Below are 26,895 nucleotides of genomic sequence, written 5' to 3'. Positions count from 1 at the left end.
AATATTTAAAAATAAAGAAAAAGAAAACTATAGAAACCTCTTATATAAATACTATATAGATAGCCTAATTTACTCTCTACTAAGTATCGTATAAGTAAATAGAGTTAGTTTATATTAGCGCGTTATTTATATATAGTAACTTAATTAATTTAGCTTTAAAGTTAGCTTTAGATTTTAGCTATAATATAATAATATAATATCGTATAGATATAATTTTTAGTTTATTAAACTCGTAATTAGTTACTCTATTACGCGCACGTATTAAAGTTATATATATCGCGTTATATTATAAGTTAGTATTTATATAGCTATAGAAACCTATAGATTTCCGCCGAATTTAGTTAGACTAATAGGCGTCGCGTTAAGCTAATTATTAAAAGCTACATCAAAATTTGACTAGCATTGACTAAACAGCACGTGATTGGCAGGCGCGAAAAGCCAAGTCGGGCTGAGTAGGAGACAGGCTTGGCGGTCCAAGTTCGGAAACATCTGTGCTTATGCGGCACGCTTATCTCCAACAGCAGGTGTGACACAATTCCGCGCGAGCACTTTAAACAAATGGTGAGTGAAATGCAGTGCAGGGCCAAGTACATGGTTCTGCAAGTGTCTCGGACGAGTCGCGTCACTCAGGACCTCCTACATGGCATCCAATCGGGTCTTTGTACCACACCATGATCATTCTTACACGCACTCTGGCGAAGCACAGCGGTGAAGCTTTGCCACGAAGATCTTCAGGAAGTGCATATGCAAGCAGATCCATCGATATTGAGATCCGGACAGCCAACAATCGAAACGCCGACGAGATGATGACGATGCAACTCTTTCACGTCTTAAACGCCACGTCAAACTTGACCAAATCTGGATAATCCACTTACGGCACTTGCATTCCACTAACCTAACTCAATGTGTTGTCTGACATCAGCTTTCGCAATGTGCTGTCCTACAGACCCAGCGTTTCATACACTTTTTCTATCATACATCTCGAATGGCCTTATAGAGAAGCCCGGACGCGAGACTGGCTAGATCAGACCCACTGAATACTGCGTGAGCTCTCAATAATGGACTACACATCGTACATATTCTCCAACCCTCCTTCGGATGTCAACACTCCAGTGTGTATTGGCAACGATTTCGTCTGGGAAGTACGACCTGACAAGATCGCTATAGATTCTTATCGATGCAAGCAAGCCAGAGCGAAGGCTCACGTGGAAAGAGTATGCGTCCGGAGTAAAACGAGTTGCTGTGGGACTGCAGTCGATCGGACTACGTGAGCAAGAATGTGTGGCCCTCGTTGCTGAGAACGATATCTACAGCGCTGTTCTTGGAGACGGCGTTGTGGCTGCTGGTGCAATTCTCGCCAGTCCGCCACCCAATGCGTCGCGTCGAGAACTGGTCGCGGCACTACAAGCAGCTCATGTGGACTGGATCTTTGCCGAAGCCAGCTGTCTCGAACGAGTAAGAGCGGCTGCGGTCGAATCTGGAGTCGGCGCTGAACGGATACTCTTGTTTGATCCGCCTGATGGCGAGCAAGGTGTTCAAGCAGAACTGACTGATGAGCAATCACGGCGCTCGTTGAGCGCACTAAGCTCCAGCAATGAAGAAAAGTACTCCAACCCGAACACTGCAAAGAGTCCGGAGCTTTTGATAGCAAGCAGGTTATTCACGAGTGGCACGACTGGCGAGGCTAAAGCTGCAGAAGTTTCACATACGGCCACTTTGCAACGGTTGCATGATAGCACCTGGTCGTCCGGAGGGTTCCTGAAGAATCTTCATTTCATTGGCATGCATCATGTCAGTGGCACCACAGTCCGCCAGAGAGCTGCTGCTGCAGGGCATTGCAGCACGATCGCCAGAGTCCAGGATCCTACGCAAATAGTCGATCTGATCAAGCGATACCAGATTCAGAGCACCATGCTTCCTCCTCGCACTATGATCGCAATCAGCAGACTTCTTCAGGACGGAATCAGGCAGAAGGAGGACCTCGATTCCCTAAGGCTTGTCAACGTGGGCGGAAGTGGAATTAGGAATCATGCCTTGGACGAGTTCAAAGGGATGCTGCACCAGGAGGCAGTTCTACAGCCTGTATACGGATCTACCGAGTCTGGTCTGGTCTCTCGGCGACAATGGACCGGTTCGAAAGAGTTCTCATCGGAGGGCTTTGTGGGAACCATAGCGCGTACTGCACGGGTGAAGATTGTTGATCCAGAGACTGACCGCACGCTTGGGCATGATGTTGATGGCGAAATTTGCATAACATCAGAGGGCGTCTTCAATCTTTATTGCGGCAATGAAGAAGCCACCAATTCGGTCTTTCTGTTCGACCCAGATGGCACACGTTGGCTCCGCACGGGCGACAAAGGAAGACTATCTGCCAAGAACGAAGTATTTGTGACCGGACGTTATAAGGAAGTCTTCAAAGTTGGTACAGAAGAGGTGGCACCGGTAGAAGTGGATAGTACGCTGCTTGATCATCCGGCTGTGAAAGATGCAGCAGTCGTCAAGACACCCGACCGCAACGACCCTGCTTACAATGAAGTGAAGGCTTACGTTGTTAGCGAGAGCGGCGTGGATGTAACTCCGCAAGAGATCGTCAATCACGTGGCTGAGAATTTGTCGGCCCACAAAGCACCTACTGGAGGTGTCTCATTCACCGAAAGCATACCACGGAATGCAATGAAAAAAGTAGTCCGGAGTGACCTCGAGAATATTCCAACTCTGCCAGGATCTGCCGAGTATTTGACAGTCGAGACGTGAAAGAGGCTTGGTGGTCAGCGCACAGGCTACTGCGATGCAACAGAGCACACAACTCCAAGGGCTGCTACACGTTTCAACGATCTCACCACCCAATTGTGCAACCAAATGATAAATCTCTTTCTGGCATGATATTTCGCTTTTGGATCTCGAGAGCATGCGATGCTTATCGAGACCTGCTGTATACCTGTCGATTTGGTCTCCTATGCTACGAAATCGTGATATTGCAGCAAGTCTGCATCGGTCTCCCACAATATGAGGCACCGATACAGCGTTGCACGGGAGCAGCCACGGCAAGATTCATTGCTGGCGGGTGCCAAGCTCCTCGAACGCTTACAAGGCTGCGCGCTATAATAATTGTGCTCAAAGATCGCCCCTTCAAGGTTTGACAGATTCGCGATGGCTCGGGCCTGCTCATCATTCATCGTCATGAGGCTCCGCAAGGATGCACAAGGCGCGGTGTTGTCGAACTTTGTGCACGATACGAAGATCTTGGCCGCGTCAGTGTTTGCACTTCCGTCATCGACAATGCGCCTCACATTCGGATTTCTTCGTAAAGCTGCAGGGCAAAGGTATCTGCCTCGGAGATACTGGCCGTCACAATGCACATCGCCAACGATGTTTCTACGTCCGTGTACGTACTGTACGGTCGGCATCGCGATACATGCATGCCTGTCGAGCAAAGACACACAGTAAAGCAAGCATGATGTGTTGATAGCTCTCATTCATCAAAATATCAACATGGAACCCTCCAAAACAGAAGAGTCTGCAAAATCCCAGGATGGCGCCACCTCCAAGCACAGCTTCGGGCGTAAAAATGGAGCAAAAGCAGAAGGCACAAACCCTCCACATCTCGACTCAAGCGGCCACCTCACATTCTCCCCAAACGATCCCTCCAACCCACGAAACTGGTCTCCCGGCCGAAAAGTCTTCCTAACATTCATCGCCATCCTCCTCGTCGTCAACGCAACTTTCGCATCTTCCGGTCCCTCAGCAGTCCTCCTCAGCATCTCTTCCTCCCTGCACGTCAGCAGCACAGCATCGAGCCTCACAGTCACCCTCTTCGTGATCGCCAATGCCTTTAGCCCACTACTCTGGGCTCCACTCTCTGAACATTTCGGCCGACAGAGAATATTCCAAGGAACCTTTGTATGCTATGTGGCATTCAATTTTTTGTGCGCTTTCGCGCCTAATTTTGGAGCTTTATTAGCGGGAAGGCTATTGACTGGAATTTTCGCGAGTTCGACTATTTCAAACACTCCAGGGTTGTTTGTTGACTTGTGGGATCCGGTGGCGAGGGGCAATGCGGTGGGATTGTTCGGCATTGCAATTTTTAGTGGTCCGACATTGGGCCCTGTTGTAGCAGGATTTCTGCAGTTGAAGCGGGATTGGAGGTGGTTCTTTTACGTTTTACTGTGGTTCGGTGGAGCTACGCTGCCTCTCGTGTTCATGCTGCCGGAAACTCGGCCATCTAAGATCCTGCTGCAGAAGGCAAGACGCATTCGAAAACAGGATCCTAGTCACAAAAACTTGCAAGCTCCAATCGAGGCATCTGGACAGACTCTGTCGACTTTATTCAAGACGGCGTTGACCAGGCCGTGGCGAATCTTTATCGACCCTATCGAGCTTTGCTGCGCAGCATATACGGCTCTGATCTACATGCTCCTGTACATGCTCTTCGCCATATATCCTCTGGTTTTCCGACAAATGCGAGGCTGGAACGCCGGAGTCAGTGAGCTTCCTCTGCTGGGAATCGTCGTCGGGTCAATCTTCGGAGGCTGTGGCGTGCTGTACACAACTCACTGCAGTCACAAGAAGATCGCAGCCGGGCACAAACCAGTGCCGGAAGACAGGCTACCTTTGGCATGCATCGGTGGCGTGTTGTTTCCCATCTCAATGTTCTGGTTCGCCTGGACTGCGCAATACAATTCGATCCACTAGATAGTACCCACACTGGCAGGACTACCTCTCGCGGCATCGTTCCTGTTTGTGTCGTCTTCCTATCTTAACTACATCGCAGACACGTACGGGCCCTACGCCTCGAGTGCTTTAGCAGCGAACGCCTGCTGTCGAGCAATTTGTGGCGCTGCTGCGCCACTCTTCACACCATACATGTTCAGGACTCTCACTGTCGCTGGCGGAGGATCTCTGATTGCAGGCATGGGCTGTCTGCTTGCAGTGGCTCCATTCGTATTCGTCAAGTATGGAGCGCAGATTCGAGCGAAGTCGAAATTTGCCAGCAGCGTCGAAGCGAGTAGCAAGTAATGACAAAGGTCCTGGTCTACCTACTAGGAATGCAATTATGCAGCTAGACCTATGTTCGTCTCCCAAGCTTTCGCCAAGTTGAAACGAAGCTCGCTTTGGGATGCTAAGGAACAGAATCAGGCTAATCACAGCCTTCACAGCCCTCTTCGCTTGTGACACGACGGCTCAACGCCGGAGCATTTCCCTGACTTTGTTTCGCTTGAGATCCTTCCTGCCAGCGTGCAGCACAAGTCTGGACGGGGAGCAAGTAGGATCCTACGAGCCAAGATCTGTCCGTTGTTTCGCAGCGTCAGGAATAGCTCTCTGCATTAGCGCGCGGTGCTGGGTGCGAGCCAATGAACTGCGTTGGGCGCTTCGACGCAAGCCATATGCAGTTATGCGCCGGTTGCACAGGTCTCTGCGACACTGGCTTCGATCCTACTGATGGTAAGAATACTTCTTTCTCGACTTGGCAGTGTGTTGGTTCATTCACCGACCATGATTTCGTCTGTTCGATGATGATCCTGCGAAATGCCAGCGCTGAATAGCGTTGCTCCGCCTCCACGACAGTGTCGCTTGGAGAATGGAGAGACTGAGATAGACGAGTGCGTTGTGAGTATAAGAGCTCGTGATGTTCGCGACGAGAAAGATCATCGCACAGCACAATCACATCAGCTCAAAGCACCTCCGACAACATCACCAGAAGCACCTCACATCTCAATAATAACCAACAATATCTTTCTTCCTCAATCACCATGTTCTTCAGCACTTCTATCGCAGCCACCATTGTGGCCTCCATCTCTTTCGTCTCCGCAGTACCCACAGCAAACCAGAACTGGAAACTCGAAACCAACGCCCTAGGCTATGAAGTCGCCCGCTTCAAACCCGGCTTCGAGCCCGGCAGCGAAGACTACACCCACCGCTTCGGAGCAATCGACTTCAACAGCACATCATCTCTCGTCACCAGAGACAATGCCCGAACAACCAAACCTTACGTCGGCAAGACCAGAATTCCATATGGTATGAAGTGTGACTTACAGCTGTTGGCGCTTTACTGACCTTCATACCCACACAGGCTGCAACACCGACATCGGCAACTACGTCTTCTCCCGCATCCACGAACTCTGCGACGAAGACCGCTGCGACGAGGGCTCCACCGTCAGCGCCGAAGTCGAATACCCAGTATCCGGCAAAAAACAAAAAGCAAACGTCGTGGTTTCCGTTTCGGGTTTCTACCCCAGTGGTTCCAAAGACCATATGATTCGCGCCGTTCAAGCTATGGTACCTCAAAATGGAGTCGACTACTACGATGTTATCAGCTATGGACCTATCCGAGGCGGTCACTCTCTCCAGGACACCACCATTTGCGAAGTGGTGGGTTCCAGCAACTTCTTTTCGGTTGTTGTCACGAACGATGCGGATGATAGTTTGGTGGGGAATTTGGATGTTTCTGTTACTTTTGATGAGGGGGAGAATGGGGTGAGTTTTTGCTTTGCCTGTTGGGTTTGGGTGATTGAATCCTTACTAACGCACTTCAACAGGCAATTTGCGGAACCATTGCGACTGTGGCCAAAGAGATTGCTGGTGCTATCAATGGAATCGCTGGCGCACTCTTCGGAGTTGTTCAGGCTGTTTCTTGCAAGTAATAAGAAGCACTCGGGAAATTCTTTGCATAGCGGTGGGGCGATAGATGGGCAGTGGGTGGCTGGCGTTCTGGAAATCGAAATTGGATGGGCATATGGCAGGTTCTTGACACTGATATTGGATATGCAGAGTCTTAAATGAGGCATTCTCAACGTGAGTCTTCTGTCAGATCTTGTTGTGTGCCGCTTCTTCATGCAGTCCAGAATTGTGTTCCTCAGAAACGTGACTAAAGTTCCATGCAATCCTGGACCGGCGAAGACTGTGCAAGCTACGATTTGGGATGTGCCGGTTGGAGCTCACGAAGCGCTCTTCGTGGTCTGAATCTTAGTGTACCAATTTGTTTCTCTTCCCATCAAGATCACCCATGGATATGGATATCGAATCTTTAATTGAACGCATAAATGCTGTTGCTGCAAGTCATGCAGAGAAAAATATCACAGAAGACCTCGCGGCCCGTCTCAAACTTCTCAAGGCGGCCGAGGACCTCGTCGCGGCATTGAAGCCACCCGACATGGTAGTCGCCGACATGGCTTTCTCGGTGTTCCACTATGCGAGCGTGAGACTAGCACTGGAGATGGGTATGTTCGAGAAGCTGGTCTTGGCAGAGCGACCACTGCCTGTAACGGAGCTGGCAGCTTCACCCACCGCCGATACTCAACTTGTTCTCCGCATTGCCCGATCACTAGCAGCCACTGGTTTCCTGGCCGATGTACAGACCGCAGAAGGCCAGGACGCTTTCACAATCGCAGCAGCTGGAAGACATGCGATCGTACCTTCTTGTAGAGCAGGCCTCAAGTTTCAGTGAGTCCAGCGCGGCAAGCTGTAAGGAGTTTCGACTAATCGAGATTCTCAGCTTCGATCAGAATCTTCCAGTGGTCATTCACGCTCCAGAGTTCTTCCGTCAGAACGGCTTCAAGATACCCTCGACGCAGCAAGACGGTTTGTTCCAGCATGTGTACCAGACTGAAGACGATTGCTACACGTATTGGTTCAAACAACCTGGTGTTATGGAGAATTTCAATACCTTCATGCAAGGATACTTTGAAACGATTGATTTCGTCAGACCGATATCATGGTTTCCGTACGATCAAGTCTGCTTTTCAAGGCAAGCAGAGCAATGTTGATAAGCAGATGGTTCTTGACAGCCTGTGGCAGCCCATGCTCTCCACGTGCTGACCCTGGTAGGCTGACGCAGAGATCAAATTATTCTGCTCTGGCTCTTGATGATTCGTGCGCAAACATGCTCATCAGCTCAGACTATAGGAAGATGGTCAGCAGCGACAACGCAACAACCACACTTTCACCTCTCTCTCGTTCGTTTCATCCCGCCCCGCCCCGCCCCGCTGCTGCACGGCTGCCGACATCCAGAGCATACGCGTCGTCAGGTTGTCCAATTCGCCGGCTTGGGATCACCAGACACACTCCATTGCGCGTTTCCACGAGATGCAGATGCAGTCTCAAGACCAGCACAGCCCGACCGACGAGCGTGCCAATGGCCGACGTCGGCTTGGCAGCCCGCTTTCTGGCGGCATTTGAAACCGCCTCGACGTCAGGACATCTGGCGAGAACACGACACACTTCCACGACTCAAGCCAAACCCGATGGTATAGCGATTGGTGCTCGAATAGGGGCGCAATTCGAGTCTGGACACCCGAAGACCGTTGCAATGCAGATCATCGAGCACAGCTATCCGCCAGCTACCGCAGCTACTGCCACGCAAGCCGCGGTACCACGACGACGGCCTCTCAGACACTCTCGCGGCCTTTATGCATTCTTGTGCAACGGTCATGATTTCTGATCCGTCGACCAGCCAGCGCTGTTGGCGAAACATTCCTCTGCAGTGCCGCAGCTTAACATTTGACCTAGGTGTGCCCGAACTGCTAACGGCCGCAGACTTCACGAATCCGGTGCTTTCCAACTCACATTTTGTACAAACAAGGCATAGTTTCGACAAGGGTTGCTGGCCGGTGCAAACAAGCCATGTGCCGTCAGATCTCTATTCAAAGTCTCGCAATCTCTCCATCGGCCCGCTGCTTCAGGCTTGCCACAGCTATGCCACAGCTGTTGCAGACTCGTACTTGAAGTCGCACCAACACGCGTTTGCCAGTAGGACGACCTGCATGGCCTGCAGTTGCCGGCCAATCTCGCAAAAGCAAAAAGGTAGGCTTTTGATGTTTCAGGCGGACGGCGTAGCCTCAACTCTATCGCAGCGGCTTTTTGATTAGAGCCTGGAGAGAGCATGGGTTCGTACAAGGGATACCAGGTAAGAATGGACATCCAAATTTATACACTTCACCTCCCGGACCTATCATGGCATCAACCAACGCGCCACTTCCACCTTTCCTCTCATCAATCACACAAACATGAGGGCATTCACTGCTGGCGCAGCGATATTTCTCGCGGCAGTCAGTGAGGTTGCGGCATGGGGAAATCGAGGTGACGCCAATGGGCCGCCAGGCTACGACGGAGGACTACACCAACACGGAAGCGACTTTCAACCGGACCACATCTTGCGCGTGACTGCTGAAGATGTCAAGATCGGATGCCAAGAGCGCCACTCTGTTGTGGTCAATGGAACCACACCTGGGCCTGCACTTCGTCTTCAAGCAGGCAAGCGCCAATGGATCCGAGTATACAATGACATGTGTGAGGAGAAGCTCAACACTACCATCCACTGGCATGGGCTCACACAACGCCTGGCTCCCTTCTCGGACGGAACTCCTCAAGCAAGCGCGTGGCCGATTCCTGCTTGCCACTATTTTGACTACGAAGTGTTCCCACTGAGGAGTGAATGCGGCACATATTTCTACCACTCTCATGTTGGTTTCCAAGCAGTCTCCGCGACAGGCGCGCTGATCATCGACTGCCCTGATCCTCAACCTTACCAGTATGATGATGAGCGAATTATCGAGTTGTCAGACTACTTCAATCACACCGATGAGCGTATCGAGAAAGGCCTCATCGCCAAGCCTTTCGTTTGGTCGAATGAGACTAATGCCATTCTGATCAACGGCGTGGGCGTTGCGCAGGAAGAGGCTCACCGAGCTGGCACAGAGGGATGCTCCCTTCCAGTCATCGAAGTCGAGCCATGCAAGACTTACCGCTTCCGTTTCATCGGCAGTTTGGCCATCTCATTGGTGCAATTGGGTATCGACCAACATGAGAATTTCACAATTATCGAAGCGGACGGGTCTTACACAAAGCCACATACAGAAAAGTTCATGCAGATCACCACAGGTCAACGCTTCGATACAATCTTCAAGGCCAAAGACGAAGCTGAGCTCAATGGGAAGAGGGACTACCTCATTCAGTTCGTAACCAAGGATCGTCCAAAATCTTACACTGGTTATGGTATTCTTCGCTACAAGGGTGGTCCACCAGAAATCACAAAGGGCCCTGACACCCCACCACTTACCTTCTCCAACAAGACCTACGAGTGGGCCGAGTTTGCGCTTCAGCCTCTGCACGACAACAACTTCCCTAGAGCGGATGAGGTCACTCGTCGCATCGAGCTTGACAACCGACAGATGTCCACCGACAGCATCGTCTGGCGTACAAACGGTCTGGAATGGAATGAAACCACTCCACCACAGCCCGGCGATGTCCCATATCTCGTCGACATCTACCAACGCGGCGAAGCAGCTATGCCAAACTACACCGCAGCACTTGCAAACAATGGCTGGGACCCAACAACATATACTTTCCCTGCTAAGCTCGGCGAGGTAAGCCCAATCATCCCCTCCACAACCCATATCTAAAGTGACTAACCCAAGTCCCCAGGTCCTCGAGATAGTCTGGTACAACACCGGCTCCCTCGTAAAAAACAACGGCGGCCAAGACTTCCACCCCCTCCACGCCCACGGCGCGCACTACTACGACTGCGGCTCTGGAAACGGAACCTACGACCCCATCGAACACGAGAAAAGATTCGCAAACTACACCCCCGTCCTCCGGGACACCACAACCCTCTACCGCTACATCGACAAAACCATCGCCGGCGAACGTTTAGGCTACCGAGTCTGGCGTCTACGAGTCACAGATGCAGGAGTGTGGATGATTCATTGCCATATTTTACAGCATATGATTATGGGGATGCAGACGGCGTGGATTATGGGGGATTTGGAGGAGATCAGACGCGTGCCGTTGTTTGATGCGAGGGCGTATTTGGATTTTGGGGGTGGGGCTTTTGGGAATGAGACGTATGCGCCGTTGGTGAATCATTATTTTGAGGGGGCTGAGGGGGAGGAGTGGGAGGAGGAGGTTGTGGAGGAGAGTGAAGCCGCTGAAGCGGGAGAGTCATGATGCGAGCGTGAAGGTTATTGCTTGATCTTTTGAAGTGTTTTACATGGCGAGAGGCGTTGTGCATGTATGGGCAAACATATCAGAGAGAGGCATGTACACTTATGAAGCTTCCGAGATTCTTTCTTTTCTCTGCCATCGTGGACAGACGATAAACACAGAGAAACTTTTAAACCTTCAGCTTTCTTCTCACACATATACGAGCTCCTTCGCGTGTGCATTCCGTCTTTCTTCAAAACATATCCCATCCCGATGAGGCACCGTGTGTGGAACTTATCACAGCTGACACTTCACGTAGACAACCAAGATTCCCTTCTCTAGGACCCGCACGCTGTAGAAGAACTCCCGAACATGTTTACTCTGATTTCAAAATAAATGCAAGCATCCGCTTCATGATAGTACCTGCGCAGCGTCTAGTCTTAGGTCGTAGAGGATGATAGCCCATCGGCGAATTGAGCAACGGTCTTGCACAGCCATGCTGTGTAGAATGCGACGAACACGAGGCAGAAGTAGGCCACGTGATACCAGTGGCAGCCGCCTACGGCGCCATTCTCATGGCAGCCCATCTCCACCGTGAGAACAAACACCAAGAGGACATTGTATGGAGCGGGAGTATGCATGGGAAAGGCACAACAAGATATTGTTATTGAAGTACACGGTGGACACAATCTCAATTACAACAACATCTTCAACTTTTCGAGACAGGCCACACTCATAAATCGTCGTCCGAGCCAAGGTCCTCACCACCGTCACCACCACCAACAGCAGCAGCGATAGCTCAAACCCCACTCGTGAAAAATAATTTTCTTACAAGCGAGACAATCCCACAATCTCGCGGTTGACCTGGTAGTCTGGAACTCTCATATCGAGAGCACGACCAGTGTAGCCAAGATCCTCTGCAGTGAGAACAGCGCACTTCTCACCAATGAGGAGGGCAGTGGAGTAAGTGTTGCAGCCGACATTGTCGGGGCAGATGGACAAATCGGCAACCTTAAGGTTCTTGGTGCCGTGCACGTTGAGGCGCTCGTCCAAGACACCGTGCTTGACGATGGAGTTGCCCTCGCGTGGGGCCATGGAGCAGGTACCTGGGATGATGTGTTAGTTCGTGAGAAGGGTGGGAGGGAGAAGGAGGAAGGAGCTTACCGAGGGAGTGCCAGGTGGTCTCGGTGTGGCGCTTGACCCACTCCTCGACGGCGAGGAGATCGTCGCGGCTGTACTGCAAGTCGTCGTGGAGTGCCTGCTGGTTGGAGTTGAGGAAGCTTGGCTCTGGTTGTCTGCTTGGAGCTGGGAGTGGGTTGGTCCAGGCACCAGTGACGAGGTTGGACGTGATGTGGTTTGGTCCAGCATACGCGTTGGTGGTGGCAAGATCCATATCGTGGCAACGAGCTGGGGAGTCGTAGGCGTAGAATGGGTGGTTGTTGGCAACCTCACCGGCGAAGGCGTCCATGCGGCGTGCAGTCTCACGAGACTTGATGTAACCCCAGACCATTGGTGCCATATCACGTCGGTCGTTCATGAAACCGGCGTCGAAGTCTGGTGCCTCGTATGGGTTGGGGCTGACAATGTTGGTGAAGCCACGAGAGAATGGATACTCCAGGAAGTGGAACATGGAGAAGTACTTTCCGGGTGGAACGTGCATGTGGTCACCGAACCAGCCAGCGACAACAGCCCAGTGCATGACTGGCTTGTCTGGCTTGTCCTTGAAGTAGCTGTCCCAGCCCTTGATGAACTCTGGGAATGGGGAGCGAGCCATGTCGTCGAGATCCTTTTGAGTTGGTCGCCACTTCACACCGGCTTCAATGGCATTGGTTGCCAATGGACCAGTGCCATCGAGCTGCCACTGGTTGAAGACCTTGTCCTGCACCTCCTTGTCGCCCCGCACGAAGTCATCGAAAGACTCGACGTGTGGCTTAGCACGGTAGAGAGAGAAGAACAGGTAGTGGTCCTGGAAGTTCTGGCCAACACCGGGGAGGTCGACCAATGGCTTGACACCAGCCTTGCGGAGCTTCTGAGCATCACCGATACCAGAGCGCTGGAGGATCAAAGGTGAGCTGAGTGTGCCGCCAGATACGATGATTTGCCGACGTGCTCGGAATGTGCGGGAGTGGTTCTCTGATGGGTGCAATGGCTTGGTGGGAACAGTTCGGACTCCAACGGCCTTGGTGCCCTCGAAGACGACCTTGTCAACCTTGGTGTTGACAGCCAGGTGCAGGTTCTCGTAGTGTTGACGAGTGCTGTGGATGTATGCGTGGGCAGAGTCGGAGCGACGTCCGGTGTCCCGGTTGATCCACTTCAGCCAGTGCTCAGCACCGTGGCCGGTGGTCAGATCCTGGAGGTCGTCGGTGACTGGGATGCCCTGAGACTCGGCCGCGCGGAGGAAGTCTTGCATCACTGGGTATGTGTAGTTACCGAAAGAAACCTTGATAGGTCCATCGAATCCGTGCAAGTCGCGGTTGTTGCAGGCACGTTGATATGTCTCGTGCTTCTTCATCAAAGGAATGAGCTCCTTGGTGGTCCAGCCCTTGGCTTGGAAGTCATCGTAATCTGAGGCGGATGCACGAGTGTACATCTGGTCATGTCAGTGGTGATTCTTGAAAAGTCCGAAACAGTGCTCACCATGAAGTTGATCGAGGAACCACCACCAAGAATGTGGGCGCAAGGAACGATTGCACGACGGCCAGAGAGCCATTCGGATGGACGCGAGTAGTAGAAAGTGGCAGTCTTGCTGTCCAACTTCATGTTGCGTGGGAAGATACCTGGGCGGAAAACCCATGGGTTGTTCAAGTTGCTCTCACCGGCCTCGATGAGCAGCACCTGAAGCTTGTGGTCCAAGTTGGCCAGACGGCCAGCAACGACGCAACTGTATGAAGTCCATCAGCATTGTTCCGAGTCGTCCTTTGGACTGGCGACGACCAACCCGCATGATCCTCCACCGCACACGATGATATCAACCTCGTCTGGGATCGTCATCTTGAATGGCGTCTCTTTCTTTCAATGGACTTTCAAAGGTTTCGTTTTGGGATATGTCGGAGAGAGTGAGATCGAGGAGTGGGATCCTGATGCTCTCTTTCTTCCCTTCGAGAGCGGGCTCACTGGCCGTATATCAATACCCACTCCCCGCACATGTCAGGTGCTTCGGAAACCTGGAGCTTTCACATCCTCCTAGCATTGGTCAACGGTTCTGAGGGGGATTGTTTGATGAGTGAGATCCTACGTGTGCCTGGAGCTGGGAATACTGGAGCAGGGGAGCTCACGCCACAACGGGGTGACTGCTGAGGTCTGTCCGCGACAGGGAATGGCCCTGGGAAACTCAGGCGGTTGCCCAGCTAGGCGCTTAAGCTCCTGGTCTGCAACAGCTGTTGGAGCTTGATGAATGATCCTGCCGTAACATCGTTCGCCCAAGCCAACCGCGCTTAGCACAGCCGATTGGGGGTCACGACGAAAGAGACAGCTGTTGTGTTGCACAACACAGCGAGCATGCCTCTTCGCTTCCTTCAACACGACTTGCCGATATACGCGGGCGCATGAGCCACCACAGTCAGATCCCCAGGTGCGGAGAACCTAGCAATGCAGCACGGTCGTGCAGCGTCAGAATAGTGCAAACTTCCCCAGTCTTTTGCAGTGAGATCGCAATTCGGTGGTTCGAGACAGCGAGGTCATGCAGCCAAATGCTTGTACCGCCTCCGCTCGTACTTCCAGAGAGTCGTATGCCTGGGCGATACCTTGATACTTCACCAAAAGACTTCGATACCAACCACCAGATTCTCGACTCGAGGCCAGAATGAGATGTCTTTCGACTGCCAGCTCTCTTCTCATTCCGAATGAAGCTCGAACTTGATCGCGATTCAGAGCAGCTGAAGCCATGACAAGGCATCGTACGTTCCGGCAGCGGCGGTATGCGGCCGCGGCCGCCTAGAGTGGGCGACAGCGACAGCCAGTCGTACGGCAACGCTTTTGGTTGCCAAGTAACTTCCTCCACTTACCATGAGCGGAAGGCATCCAGATGCAGTGATGGACAGGCATATTGCGGAGACCTCGAGCATGGGTTGGCGTGAGATTGGACGTGTAAGCGTGTGCCATGTGCGAAGGAGCTGTCGTTGCGCGGCAGTATCCTTTCTCCACCTGCGTCAAACCTGCTCCACAGTTCACGACCCTGTTCATCCTACTGCACGAACTCTCCACGGTCGATGCACCTCTGCGGGGAACCTGGTCTGCCGCAATCCGAAGCATGCGCTGGCTGCCGTTTTGGCTGTAGACTTCTCGTTGAGTTCTCTCCCGACAGACCCATCCAGAGGGCAAAAAAAATTTCCCGAAAGGCTGAAACAAATGCCTGGCAGAGTCGAAGCGTAGACTTTCCGGAGTTTGTGGGGTCAGCATCGCTCAGCCACACATCATGCTATGCGCGCGCAATCGAGTAGATGTTGGTCTGGGATCCAGCATGTTTGAGGACTGAACGTTGAAACCAATGCCGGTAGAGTCCGGACAGGCGTCTGCACCCCATGTCAAGGATTGCGGACCCCATGCGGAACATTGCGGTCCATTGTTCTATTGGAGCTTTTGCATGGAGAGCTCCTACTCTTCTCCGCACGGCGACCATAATACCAAGCCTCTTGTATGATGATAACACGCGTTCTCGCTTGTCGCTTGGGGAACGGTCGCTCACATCGTACTGAGAACTGCTCGGAGTTGTTGCCGTGGCTTTCCTGTCGAGAAGCGAGCAACAACGCCGTGCAACCACGCCCTCAGTTCTCGACTCCAATCACATGTACTCGTGAAGAACGATCAGCGCGAATGTGTGGATGGTGGCTGTTGCTGCAGGTCTTCAAAGAGCTTCGCCAAAAAAGCATGCCGTTCGCTGCTATTGCACCCGAAAGGAAGTTCGGCTCGACAAGGACCCGTGTTGCCAGGCATCGGAACGCAAGTACCAGTACTCAGAGGGAGTACGGCTTCGTGATCACTTATCGTGGATTGGAGAGCTAACTAATGTCCGTTCTAATCTACAATGACCAGAGATGCCAGTCTCAGTCTACATCGCAGACCAAATTCGCCCTGCGTTATCAAGAGTAGCGCTGTATGAATGCTGCTGCTATGCCAAAGTACCTCCCCCACCCTTGCCTTAGCTGAAGTCACATTAGGCTTCAAATGTATCACTTTCTTCCTGCTTGAGCCGACATAATCCGTGCCGGGCTAAGGAACAGTGCCCTAATGTTGACCTCTTGACAGATTCGATCACCTCCCCGCGCCCCCTCCCTGCTTCTTTGCAAGATCAGATTTCATCGAATACTTCGTAAATGGTTTCGCCCGCGTCCAGGTCGTCCTGGTCAACATATTCGTCTATGATGCCCTTATGTCGACGTCCATCGGCGGCCACCGGTGAGGTCGTCGGAGCATCTTGCATTCCCTCCCACTCCTCCTCGAGTTCCTCGCCATTTTCGCTATAGATCATCGGAAGCTCGTCGTCGATCTCCAGGTCGTTATCGTCGCCCCGCGAATCGTTGTGCGAGCGCGGTGTGGGCATGGCAAAGGGCGTGGTACCCCTACCTCGACTGCTGGCGGCTTGACTGCTTCGGTGATAGAGCTCGACGGAGGTTCGGGGAGGGCTGTATCGTGGGGTAATACCGAATCCTCGCCGCTCCCATTCTGGGGAAGTGGATATTCGACGTCTTTTCGTCGAGCCCTCAGTCGAAAGCTGAACATGATTGGTAGTCTCCAGATCGAAAGAGGTCACCCTTCTCTTTGTGGCAGGATCGACTTCCATGAAATGCGCCGATGTGGAGTTGGGAAACGAAACCGAGCGGCGCTGGATTTGTCTGCGCGCGACCGGTGAGCCAATGTCCACTTCGTCTTCAGCGTCCATTTCCCTGAAATCCTTGAAGACAGACTCGCTCCATGGTGAATCTCCAGAGGCATAGGAGGACTGAGGGCTGGTGGCATGATCCAGTCGCGGTGTGAAAGACCAGCACGCGTCCACAACTTTGCCAAGAGCTTCAGCGGCCTGAAGCTCGCCATCTCCATCGTACAGCGGCAATTGTCGAACCCTCTGCCAATTCCAACCAGATCGAGGTGGCTGCAAGTATCCGTGCGGTGTTGTCAAGTACAATCTCCTCTCGCCGTTTGCTTTCATGAACACACTAGAATCCAGAAAGTCAGCAGACCACGAAGTTGGCGTAATCATCTCTGCCAGGCTCAAAAAGCGCAATCGAGACGATTTCCGCACTTTGCGCAGCGGGATGAACTTTTCTTTCAAACCGTGATATTTCGTCCCAAGATCTGTGGTAACGGTCTCTTCGGTGGCGAGAATGTCTCCAAAAACTGATGAGATTGCAGCAAAGATGTGCGCGGCATCCGGTGCCTGAATCTCAACCTCTCGCACAAGTCCTCGACTGGCCAGGCGCTGGAACACGGTTCCACTGGGTCCACAAGCCTTGGGAGAGAGCCACTCCTCCTCGGTCTCTTTCGCCCACGCCTCAATTGACTCGGTCGTCCATGCGCCACTGGTTGCGGCAGATCTGAATGATGATTTCGAGCCTCCATTGGGAGCAGACCACTCTCGCGAAGTGGGATGGTCAGCGTCGCGAGCGGATGGCTGAGTGGCCTCAGATGAAGAAAACCATACGCCCGGCAACTGTCTGCCAAAAGGTAGGAGGACAACTTGAATGGTCCACGGTCGCGCGAATGTTGGCAGTGATGCGTTCTCAAGCTCTGCAATGCGAGACTCGAGCGCGTCAATGCGTGGTCCAGTTTCAGCGTTAGCAGCGATCGTTGCGAGAACGACAGCTTCAGTCTGCTTGGCAGCGCTGAGGTCGAAAGACTCGTCCGAATCAAAGGAGCCAGTATCTGGGAGAAGGGGTCGCTTCTTGGTGCCCGCAACTGGTGGCGAATGTGGTGGCTCGTCCTCGGTCTCAGCCTGTTCGCGCCACGACTCGAGCTCTACGAGTCGTTCTTCCAAGAAGGACAGCTTCTGATGCGTATCATCTGCTGCTTGTGTCTCTGACTGATCCTCTCGCCAATGCTCGAGATCAAGTAGTCGACCATCCTGCATCTCAAACCATGATCGCACCTCATGGCTAGGCATATTGTCGAAGGACATACTTTCCAGCTGTGCAATACGCTGGCCAAAGTTCTGGATCGTGTTACACATTTCCTGGATCGAAAGCGAGGGTCCAGCGCTGACTGGTCGAGCGGAGGGCCTTCGAGGCTGGCTTGATTCCGAGGGAGGTGCTCGAGCGGCTTGTCGAGCCATGGTGGTCTGGGCAGCATTTCTGGGCGAGCTTCGTCTGAACTCGGGTGTTCCACGAACGCTGGGCGTAACGACTTCTGTTGCCACTTCCGTCGCGCTGTATGGCCCAGCAACGCTCGCCATGACTTCGGCATGAGGAATGGTGACAGGTGGTCCCATTGATCTGAAGCGGTTGCAACGATCTTGCAGATCTCGAGCTGGACTTGGCCTTGCGTCTCCGGCTATGCTAGGCGCACCTGTGGATGGTATTGGTGCCGTAGACGGAAGTCCCGAAAGACCGCCAGCTTGCATGTCATCTGCTTGTTGCCGAGCAAAGCCGTTCAAGGCATCCCACAGTCTCGTATTGATAGATCGTGGCTGAGAATCATTTGTGATGCCCAGACCTGCGGAGTGTTGAGCCCGCCCCATGGGCGTAGCGCCATCTCTTCTTGCCTCATCAGAGCCTCGTACGAGCTCGCTCCAAGTCGGTGCTACGAAGTGGTTATTGTCGTTGGATTGTCTGAATTGCTGCTGCGATGCGACGTGCGTGTCTGTAACAACTCGCACGCCCTGAGCATTGGCGTCGTCTGCGACGAAGTTCTGTCGCTCGCCATCATGGAAGCACGCGTGATGTCCACAGTAACAGTATGCTCTTTCACTCTGCTGATCTGGTGTCGCAATCGGCTCTCTCAGCCAGAATCGCTTGCACCCACATTGCGGAGCTTGGAGGCCTCCATTCAAGTCCTTGAAACCACACGCTCCACTCGGTAGGATCAGGTCGAGTCCGCTGCCTCTGCCTACAGAAGCCCGACTGATGGAGTGCCCATAGTAGGCCGCCATAAGGCGTGCCACCAGTGGCCGTAATCACTCAGCATGCCATTGCCATTGTACGAGATGGGAAGATGGGGATCGGTCGGTGTGCGTCGGCCGCTTCGTCTCGCTCGAGGCTCGTTTCGCTATCTAGACGGCGGAGAATGGAATTTACAGGGCAGACGATCGCTGATATACGCGTACGTCGACTCGTGGGTCGTGTGAGGGCGTAGCTGGAGGTCGCGTGGCCGAGCGTGATTGTGGGTGCACAGCACGCAAGAAAGTCCGTCGAGGAACAAGAGACTCGAGCGAATGCCCCACGCTATCGAGCCGCCAGACAGGGTTGGTGGTTGCCGCGATACCAGATTCGCTCCATTCGCGTGGATAAGCACGAGTCAAGGCGCAGATGAGTGGATGTGATTTGTACGGAGTGCAGGTCCGAGATACAACCCCAGCTTACTGCCAAGATTTTGTGACCTGATGAGGCCACACGTCGTACTACGACATCTTCTAACGCGTTGCGCGTCGCAATGCATTATATCTTGTCTGGACAACGTAACTTGCGTTGCCTGAGCACGTCTCCGCGACAGCGCTGCTGGAAAGACCGGCTTGGTCCCGCTTTTGAAGTTGAATTTCCTCCCATCCCACGTCGGCTGCTGCCTAGCGACCAAGCCTTCCGCTGTGCCGCCCGAGGAAGAATCGTGACCGAGATATATGGAGAGCGAAGTCGAACACAGCAATCATCAGATAGCGACACCCGAATCTGTCAGGTTGAAGAACTCGATCTACCATAAAGAGTAGGCTCAGAACAGCCAAAGGCTAAAAGAATGGACACAGAGTCAGGCCGCCGGCATATGACGGTCAGTAGGCGCAGCAGCAATGCCTCATGAGAAATGACTCCTACGTCTTGGACCAATGAAGACAAACAATCAAAAAGCAAGACAGTCCAAAGCCGAAGAAAACAGTGACGAGAGGAGACATATGAGGCTCTGTCATGATGGTGGTACCTTTTCGGACACCGCACCCACAGAGCTGGGTCCCCACAGCCGCGTAGAGGCTTTCACAAATGGTATAACAGATGTCGCTTTCCACTTTTTTCTCGTCTCACATCAGCAACCACACTTCACGAGTGTGTCTAATATGGACGCTCTTGCACGTTTCAATCACAGCTTGAGCTGGACTCGCTCATGGCTCGCAGCTCATCAGCAAGAGACAACCGAAGACGACTTCGAAGTCATCGACATCCCGGGGGGCAATTCCTTCAGCAGAGACGAAGATGTCATCTCTCTCAGCTCCGATGACCCCATAACCTCATGCGCGGAGCCCGAGTCTCTTCACGGCCCCTCCATCTTCGCTTTCAATCCAGACTCAGACATCTACTCCAACCCTTCCACATACGCAACCCATCCCCTCCATCACGACCCGGTCCACGACACCGAACCCCTCCCCTCTGACCATCTCGCCTACGCCACAGCAGGCCGAAACCCCACAACCCCCTTCCAGGACCTCCGCTCCCCCTCCAAAGCCCACAACCGAACCCGCAAACACAGCGAAAAATACTTTGGTCACCGCCACATCAAACCCGGCCAACTCAACCAACCCCACTGGGATACCTGGCCCCCCAACAAATACAATGTGTTCTACGAACCTGGCTGCACCATCACCGTACCCAACACCACATCCAACCTCCAACACGAAACCAAACCCACAATAATGACCAAAAAGCAACTCTACATCGAAGCACAACGCTGGCCACGTCCGCCGAAACCTCCCCGGAATCGGGTCGACAGAGATCGATGGCAAATTGCAGCTCATCATGACAAAGATCATTTGGTGATGAAGCACATGCGTCAGATACGCGAGCAGGATGAGATTGAAATGTTTTGGGATGAGGAGATGATTGAGGAGATGGTGGGGAGGGAGCATGAGGATATGGAAGTTGATCCGCGAATGGAGAATTGGTGTGTTTGTGTTTGGAAAGGGTGTGAGGAGTACTGTGTCGAGCATGGGTATGGGGTTCGTTGATGGAGTATGCAGCATCCAAATCAAGAATTCAACTGAATCAAGCAGCTCTATTGCATTCACAATTTGCGTACTTCAGAGTCAATACTTTATGCTGTCTATGATATTTCCATACCCTGTCTTTCAGCATTTGCATCTGGCATCAAGATCTGGCCTGCTCCTTCTTCTATTGGTGTGGTGATCCTTGTTGTTGGATGTAATTCGTCAATCACCAGAACATCTGTGTGGTATGATATGCCTGTCACTGCCATCTGGATCGCGGGTATGAAGCCCGTAATTCGCGACTGTTCGTATCCTGAGCCGCCCAGCATCCCCCAATCGGGCTAGCAAACCACAGGTCATGATTCTGGCGAACGACAGCATGGTTCTTGCCCGCCTATGCAGATCCACGAGCTTCATCTGCCTGGTAGTGTCGGAGTCCGAAAACCTTGGTCTCCAAAATATCTCATTCAGTTGGAGCGAAGCTGGCTGGCGCGACCATCTGGCCCTCACGGTATCGCATCTCTTTCACTGAGCATGTTCCATGGCCTCAGCCTCATCCGTTCTCAGGCGGAGAATTCCGTGACCTCGAGACCAAAGTGGCATAACCAAGCAATGGCGGAGCCGCATTACTATCCTCTTCCGGAGTGTCGTCGACCTCCGCCACCGAGCTTTCCGAACTCACCAAATGCCAAAAGTCCTCAGTAGGCGAATCACTCGAAAGCTCAATCCATGGCAACTTGGTTCCCAAAAGTCTGATCTGACCATAAGAGGTACTGGTGGCTCCTGGCAAGATAGCTCGCACCAGGTTCGCATATTCCTGTCGACCTCTGATCGAAGACGTGGCTGAGCCGCAGACAATCAACATCCAGACAAGCAGATCGCTCATGGCCTTCGTGTTGCCGCACTCGTCAAGCACTTTTCGCAGCAGTGCGGGCGTTAGCGTTGCGGAGATGTGCTTCTGAGTGGAAACGATCGCTTCCGTGTTCTGAAGGACTTTGCGGCCGAAGGTCCATGTCCAGAGCAGTCCGGTCAAGCGAACGCATTCCTGAAAATCCGCTATCCAGTCATAGCCCACATCTGCCGGGCTCGAAGCAGGCGTAGAATATCGCGCGAGGCGAAGTGCAATCTTGACAGCCTGACTAGCCTTCTTGCCCGAATGCATATGTGGCACAGATTCGTCCTTCGCGCCACCCTCTGCGTCGCAGATGTTGTACAGTGCTGTCAAGCCAAGAAGAGCGTCAGTAACTCTTGGAGGTACAAATCCAGAGAGTTCCCATTGAAGCATTAATGCTGCGTCCGGTACCTCATATCCATCAGCTTCCACATCATCCACAGCGTTCGTCGCCATCGGTCCAAACGGCATATGCAGAAGCGGCTTCACCTTTCCAGCTTGATGGAAGTTCGCGAGAAGCAGACTCGCCATTGCCGATTGATAATGCGGCGCGAATTTGCTGTGCTCCCAATCTTCTCGATCAATCAACGCCAAAGCATTAAGATGCATCATTGATTCGTCCAGCTGACCAGAATTGACTTTCATCGTGGCGAGCCGAATAATAGACCACATTAGAGCACATGCCATTTCGCTTCGAGCCTCAGGGGCAAGCCGGTCAAGTTGAGGGAGCTGTTGCGAAATGTGCATCATGGTTTGGTCCTCGTGGAGTATGCTTCGAGCTTCATCTTGTGCCCAGACATGGTTGGCGATGGCGAGAAAGCTATGCGCCAGTACTGGGCTCCACATCGTTTCTTTGAAAAGGTAGGTGTGATCTTGATTCTGCCATTTCCAACTCCGAGAGTCTGCCACTGATTAGCTCGACCTCTTACAATGCTGATGATGGATTTCCGCGTACAACCATAAAAGAGATCCATAAACCTCTCGTCGATCTCAACAGGAAAGGCAGCAAACGGATCTGGTCTCTCGGCCGGAGACGCACTGAGAGAATGTGACTCGCGCTTCACAACGCGTCGCTCAATCTCATCATTAGCCTTCTTCCGCCGTGCTACCGACTTGGAAGACTGGTGCCGCGTGGTCGTTGGCCTCTTGACCTCTTTTCCGGACTTCTTATCAAAGATAAGCTGTAAGAACTCAGGCCGGGAAGGTTGGTTGGCAGCATCTTGTGCTGCGTTTGCAGAAGCATCTTTCTTCGCCTTCTTCGCCTTCTGAGACCACTTCTGGTCTTGCACAGATTGTTGTGCGTGCGAGCGAATGCGGCTAAGGGTTCCTGCATCGACGTGCCGCTCAGTGGAATAGCTGATGAAAGCGAGCTCGTCTCCCATATCCAAAAGACGCGTCCCAGGTTTGCGGACTATAATCCATGCTCGGGTGTAGGTTATTCGGTTGCTGCCCTACACAGCCCGGCAGGACTGCCAGCTGATTACTCGTCTTGTCCTCGGGTTATAGAAACGTCGCGTCTGCACGCAGACGAAGCGAGGACTGCTTGAAGAGAGTCATGCCCAGCGCCCAGCCGAAGGATTCGGCCAACCGAGGGGATGACGTGCGGTAGGCTTGCGGTCCAGTGAAACTCAAACGGTTTCTGGGACTCTGCACAAGTGGTGATGCCTTCTCTTTCGCTGATACCATGCTCTCTGACTGCAGATTCTGAAACAGCATTATGCAGCCTTTCGGATTCATCGAGGAATGACACCCGGCGGATAGCGTGGCGGTGGCTCATGCATCCCATGCTGAGAATGTTTTGGGACGAGGCAGTATCACTGTCAAGCTTACCAAGATTCGTACCGCTATCGGGGCTTCGGTCAAAAGCTACCCGTTCGATAGCTCCGGTCCAAGCTTTCGATATCAATAGTGAGAGGATGCACAATCCAAGAGGGGTATGCAAATCTCCTCCTCTGCCAATTGAGAATGTTCAGTGATCCAGTCACGACCGTGTCGAGAAACCTTGACCGCAATATGGTAGATGATCTTGAGTATCAGTTCTGTCAAATACATGGCTCCTCAATCAAACAGCATGCAAGAAATCAAGCCTGATCCAACTCCAAATGCTGCATGAATCGTGTCAATACATCACCGCTCATCAGTAACTCCTGAGTATAGCCGGTGTGCCACTCTTTTCGGCTCCGAAGAGCTTCGTACCTTGCAATCTGTGCGAGACATGGTTTCTCTTGGTCAAGCGCCAGGTAGGTGAGAGACCGGCACAAACTTGTCACTCTCTTCATGACCTCCATCTCCGCTTCTCGATATCGCGCTCCATCTCTATTTTCCAGCCAACCACCCAAACTTGGCCAAACGAATTCGGCTCGCAATGCCCAACACCACCAGGATGCTCGCGACAACCACCGCCCAAAGCTGAATTTGAAGCACGTTGACGTTGAAGGTCGTGTACGTCGCCGCGCAGATGGTGGCCAACATAAATACTGTCGTGATGTATCCTCCCACTCGGTGATATTTGTAAAGGCTCTTAGCTTTATCCACACTTCCATACAGTCCTGGAGTGAAGTACTGCGTGAACCCCACGAGAGCCTGCAACGTAACCAAGATATAGGTCACGAGTCCCAAAATCGCATGAGGAGATTCGAAGTGTGTGCCGTTGTGGTCGAACTTGTTGTATTCAATGACGACAAGGCCAGCGATGGCTGCGAGGATTCCGACATCGTTGAGGGCGGCGTGCGTGTACGTGCCTTGTTTCTTTTGTTGGGCGGTGTGGGTCGGTTGGAGGACGAGGATGCCTTGGATGAGGAAGAGGAAGGCGGCGGAGTTGAGGAGCTGTGTTTGACGGGTCAGTGCTATTGCGATTTGAGGAAGGCGTAGAAGGTGGTGTAATTCTGGCGTACTGGGTGTGCTGAGAAGAGGATCAGGTCATTCGAGAAGACGGCTCCCCATACTATCGCTGCGATCTGTTTGGGATCAGTCAGCTGTTCTCGCTCAGTATTTGACACTGCGGGCAACGCGTACAATCCAAGCTCCTGCCTGTGCCACAACGGCCGTACCTGATGCCATGGTCAGTTCGTCGATGATGATCGGAAGAGGAAGCAGATCCTACCGAGCACGAAGTTGTAGTATAGTGGCTTGCCCTCCGGCAAGCTCGCATCTCCTCTTTCTCCCAACAGAGGCTCCTCCTCAGCTGTGCCGTCTCGTCGTGTCGCCATACTGCTTCTCTTCTTCCTCCAAAGTTTCGTGTTCTCGGTTCGAGGTGTCGTCAATGTCCTGTACGATGAGCCGTGCTGCGGGCCTGCTAGATCAGATAAAGAAGCCGACCAAGTCTTGAAAAGAAGGTTGGCTAGTCGAGACGGATCAGATAGACAGGAAGAAACTCTCAACTGTGCGGCTGCTGACTTCGTACTTGTCCTCTCAGTGTCATGACCTGGAAGGATGGGAAGGTCTGCAAGGTTTCACGACGAATAGCTAGAGGTGGATTACGTCTTCGACATCCCCGCCTGTCGTGATGATGCTCTTCTCGATGCGGACACATGATGGTGGGTGGCATGTATGGAACATGCTAGAGAGCCAATTGGAAGCTGCGAATTGCTCAGCTTACAAGGGCAGGCGGCAGGATCGGCAAATGATCCCGAAGGATGCTGACTTGCGATTCTGTTGAATGTGGTCGTCCATTCCCTTTCAATATCATCGGTGAGTTTCATGAAGGAGGTCAAGTTCGCCGAGATGCCAATTTCGAGGTTGGCTTACTGGCTTCTCTATCACATATCGTCTACTGTATCGTGCTCTGCTGTCGTTCACGGAACCCAAACGGCTTTCTCAAAATCCCTTCCCGAGTCTCACAGTTTCACCCGCTCCATACCATAACTGACCCTTCCTGAAATCCAGACCTCTCTCTTCGCCCACTACCCATTCACTACCTGCCTTCGCATCCTCACCCTCTCTGGGCCAATACTTCTCTTTCAACCAGCCATTGATCTTCTCAATCTCCTCTACAAGCTGAGCAACCTTCTGCCTATCCACGCTCCCGTCCCTCGTTTCGAAGTCCGATTTCGTAATGAATCGACCAATAGTCAAGTGGGCAGATGGAATCACATATCTACTGGCAACCTTCACACCCGTCCCAGAGACAAGACTGAAGAGATCTCGTCGAAGGTGGTGATATGTATAGTCATCGGCCTCAGCAGATCTGTCTGCGTGTGTAGGCTCACTCGAAGCTGGAAGCCAGGAAAGTGCCAGAGCCTGAGCATCGAAGCTCACCATGGGCTTCACCAACCTGCACCTGTGATCGTGCGTAAAGTCCGTGATACTCTCCGCATGTGGTCGGATCTGTTCCACCAGGGCATCAATCTCAGGTGCGGTAAGAGAATGCGTCACTTCCAGCGCTGTCATGTGAAGGTTTGTCTGCGGCATGAGCCAAAGGCTTGGAGCCACCTTTTTCAATGCTTGCTGGATTTCTGCCACCATGGCCTTGACTTGCGTGGTAGGCCTTGCCCAGAAGACTAGACAGTGTCTTGGATCTTCATAGCCTGTGTTCTGCTGAGGATTTTCCAGCTTGGCCAGAATCTCGTCGATCGTCACACCAGGAAAGTCTGGAGCTAGCAACTTTTCTTTCTGTTGGCCATTTCGATTCACCCGGTGGTTCTCGTAGCGCTTCTGTATCTGAGCTCGATCGTTCGAACAAGATTCAATGAGATCGTGATATGGGTTATCAGTCTTCTTGTCGCCAGCACCTCCCCCAGAGAGATCCTCAAAGGTATAGTAAGCGGCCATTGCGAAGGGGTCGGGATCTCGATGTTGTCATGGAATGTCCTCAACCTGCTCTATTTGGCTTATACAATCTCTGCCACTGCAGCAGAACCTTTCACTTCCAAGAGTAGTCGCGATGAGTCGAAATGTGTTGACCGTGTGGAAGGCGCAAGGGCGGATCTAGACCGGCTCCACATCGTAGTCGGTCTGGGCGCCACTCGACCACTCCTCAACTGACACATGAAATGGTGATATGCGGCGGATCTGGTGATGTGAATTGGCTGAG

General features: G+C 52.6%; 11 protein-coding genes across 11 annotated transcripts; 6 read left to right on the top strand and 5 right to left on the bottom strand.

Annotated features, from left to right (window-relative positions):
- Positions 1 to 1,058: 1,058 nt before the first annotated feature.
- Positions 1,059 to 2,754, top strand: RHO25_011590 (uncharacterized protein; the record flags this gene model as incomplete). Its single annotated transcript, XM_023603013.1, has 2 exons — positions 1,059 to 1,112; positions 1,168 to 2,754. 2 exons carry the CDS (start codon positions 1,059 to 1,061, stop codon positions 2,752 to 2,754), a joined length of 1,641 nt encoding a protein of 546 aa, XP_023454867.1.
- Positions 2,755 to 3,492: 738 nt separating this feature from the next.
- RHO25_011589 (uncharacterized protein) lies at positions 3,493 to 4,692 on the top strand (the record flags this gene model as incomplete). The annotated part of the gene is made up of 1 exon (XM_023603012.1): positions 3,493 to 4,692. The coding sequence occupies one exon, from the start codon at positions 3,493 to 3,495 to the stop codon at positions 4,690 to 4,692; it is 1,200 nt and encodes a 399-aa protein (XP_023454866.1).
- Positions 4,693 to 5,750: 1,058 nt separating this feature from the next.
- On the top strand, positions 5,751 to 6,641 carry RHO25_011588 (uncharacterized protein; the record flags this gene model as incomplete). Its single annotated transcript, XM_023603011.2, has 3 exons — positions 5,751 to 6,015; positions 6,071 to 6,474; positions 6,537 to 6,641. 3 exons carry the CDS (start codon positions 5,751 to 5,753, stop codon positions 6,639 to 6,641), a joined length of 774 nt encoding a protein of 257 aa, XP_023454865.1.
- A 362-nt stretch (positions 6,642 to 7,003) lies between these two features.
- Positions 7,004 to 7,763, top strand: RHO25_011587 (uncharacterized protein; the record flags this gene model as incomplete). The annotated part of the gene is made up of 2 exons (XM_023603010.1): positions 7,004 to 7,440; positions 7,493 to 7,763. The coding sequence occupies 2 exons, from the start codon at positions 7,004 to 7,006 to the stop codon at positions 7,761 to 7,763; spliced, it is 708 nt and encodes a 235-aa protein (XP_023454864.1).
- Positions 7,764 to 9,002: 1,239 nt separating this feature from the next.
- On the top strand, positions 9,003 to 10,941 carry RHO25_011586 (uncharacterized protein; the record flags this gene model as incomplete). The annotated part of the gene is made up of 2 exons (XM_023603009.2): positions 9,003 to 10,361; positions 10,420 to 10,941. The coding sequence occupies 2 exons, from the start codon at positions 9,003 to 9,005 to the stop codon at positions 10,939 to 10,941; spliced, it is 1,881 nt and encodes a 626-aa protein (XP_023454443.1).
- An 804-nt stretch (positions 10,942 to 11,745) lies between these two features.
- On the bottom strand, positions 11,746 to 13,908 carry AOX1_1 (Alternative oxidase, mitochondrial precursor; the record flags this gene model as incomplete). Its single annotated transcript, XM_023603008.2, has 4 exons — positions 11,746 to 12,023; positions 12,082 to 13,507; positions 13,555 to 13,798; positions 13,856 to 13,908. The coding sequence occupies 4 exons, from the start codon at positions 13,906 to 13,908 to the stop codon at positions 11,746 to 11,748; spliced, it is 2,001 nt and encodes a 666-aa protein (XP_023454444.1).
- A 2,296-nt stretch (positions 13,909 to 16,204) lies between these two features.
- Positions 16,205 to 18,997, bottom strand: RHO25_011584 (uncharacterized protein; the record flags this gene model as incomplete). The annotated part of the gene is made up of 1 exon (XM_023603007.2): positions 16,205 to 18,997. One exon carries the CDS (start codon positions 18,995 to 18,997, stop codon positions 16,205 to 16,207), a length of 2,793 nt encoding a protein of 930 aa, XP_023454449.1.
- An 885-nt stretch (positions 18,998 to 19,882) lies between these two features.
- On the top strand, positions 19,883 to 20,992 carry RHO25_011583 (uncharacterized protein; the record flags this gene model as incomplete). Its single annotated transcript, XM_023603006.2, has 1 exon — positions 19,883 to 20,992. The coding sequence occupies one exon, from the start codon at positions 19,883 to 19,885 to the stop codon at positions 20,990 to 20,992; it is 1,110 nt and encodes a 369-aa protein (XP_023454450.1).
- A 532-nt stretch (positions 20,993 to 21,524) lies between these two features.
- Positions 21,525 to 23,245, bottom strand: RHO25_011582 (uncharacterized protein; the record flags this gene model as incomplete). The annotated part of the gene is made up of 2 exons (XM_023603005.2): positions 21,525 to 22,765; positions 22,819 to 23,245. 2 exons carry the CDS (start codon positions 23,243 to 23,245, stop codon positions 21,525 to 21,527), a joined length of 1,668 nt encoding a protein of 555 aa, XP_023454445.1.
- Positions 23,246 to 24,179: 934 nt separating this feature from the next.
- On the bottom strand, positions 24,180 to 25,072 carry RHO25_011581 (uncharacterized protein; the record flags this gene model as incomplete). The annotated part of the gene is made up of 4 exons (XM_023603002.2): positions 24,180 to 24,689; positions 24,758 to 24,820; positions 24,879 to 24,913; positions 24,967 to 25,072. 4 exons carry the CDS (start codon positions 25,070 to 25,072, stop codon positions 24,180 to 24,182), a joined length of 714 nt encoding a protein of 237 aa, XP_023454448.1.
- A 607-nt stretch (positions 25,073 to 25,679) lies between these two features.
- Positions 25,680 to 26,633, bottom strand: RHO25_011580 (uncharacterized protein; the record flags this gene model as incomplete). The annotated part of the gene is made up of 1 exon (XM_023603001.2): positions 25,680 to 26,633. One exon carries the CDS (start codon positions 26,631 to 26,633, stop codon positions 25,680 to 25,682), a length of 954 nt encoding a protein of 317 aa, XP_023454453.1.
- Positions 26,634 to 26,895: the final 262 nt, after the last annotated feature.

Source organism: Cercospora beticola, chromosome 8 (genome assembly GCF_033473495.1).
Source record: "Cercospora beticola chromosome 8, complete sequence".
NCBI lineage: Eukaryota > Fungi > Ascomycota > Dothideomycetes > Mycosphaerellales > Mycosphaerellaceae > Cercospora > Cercospora beticola.
Note: the sequence above shows the minus strand (reverse complement) of the source record. Positions and strands in the feature narration are given on the sequence as shown.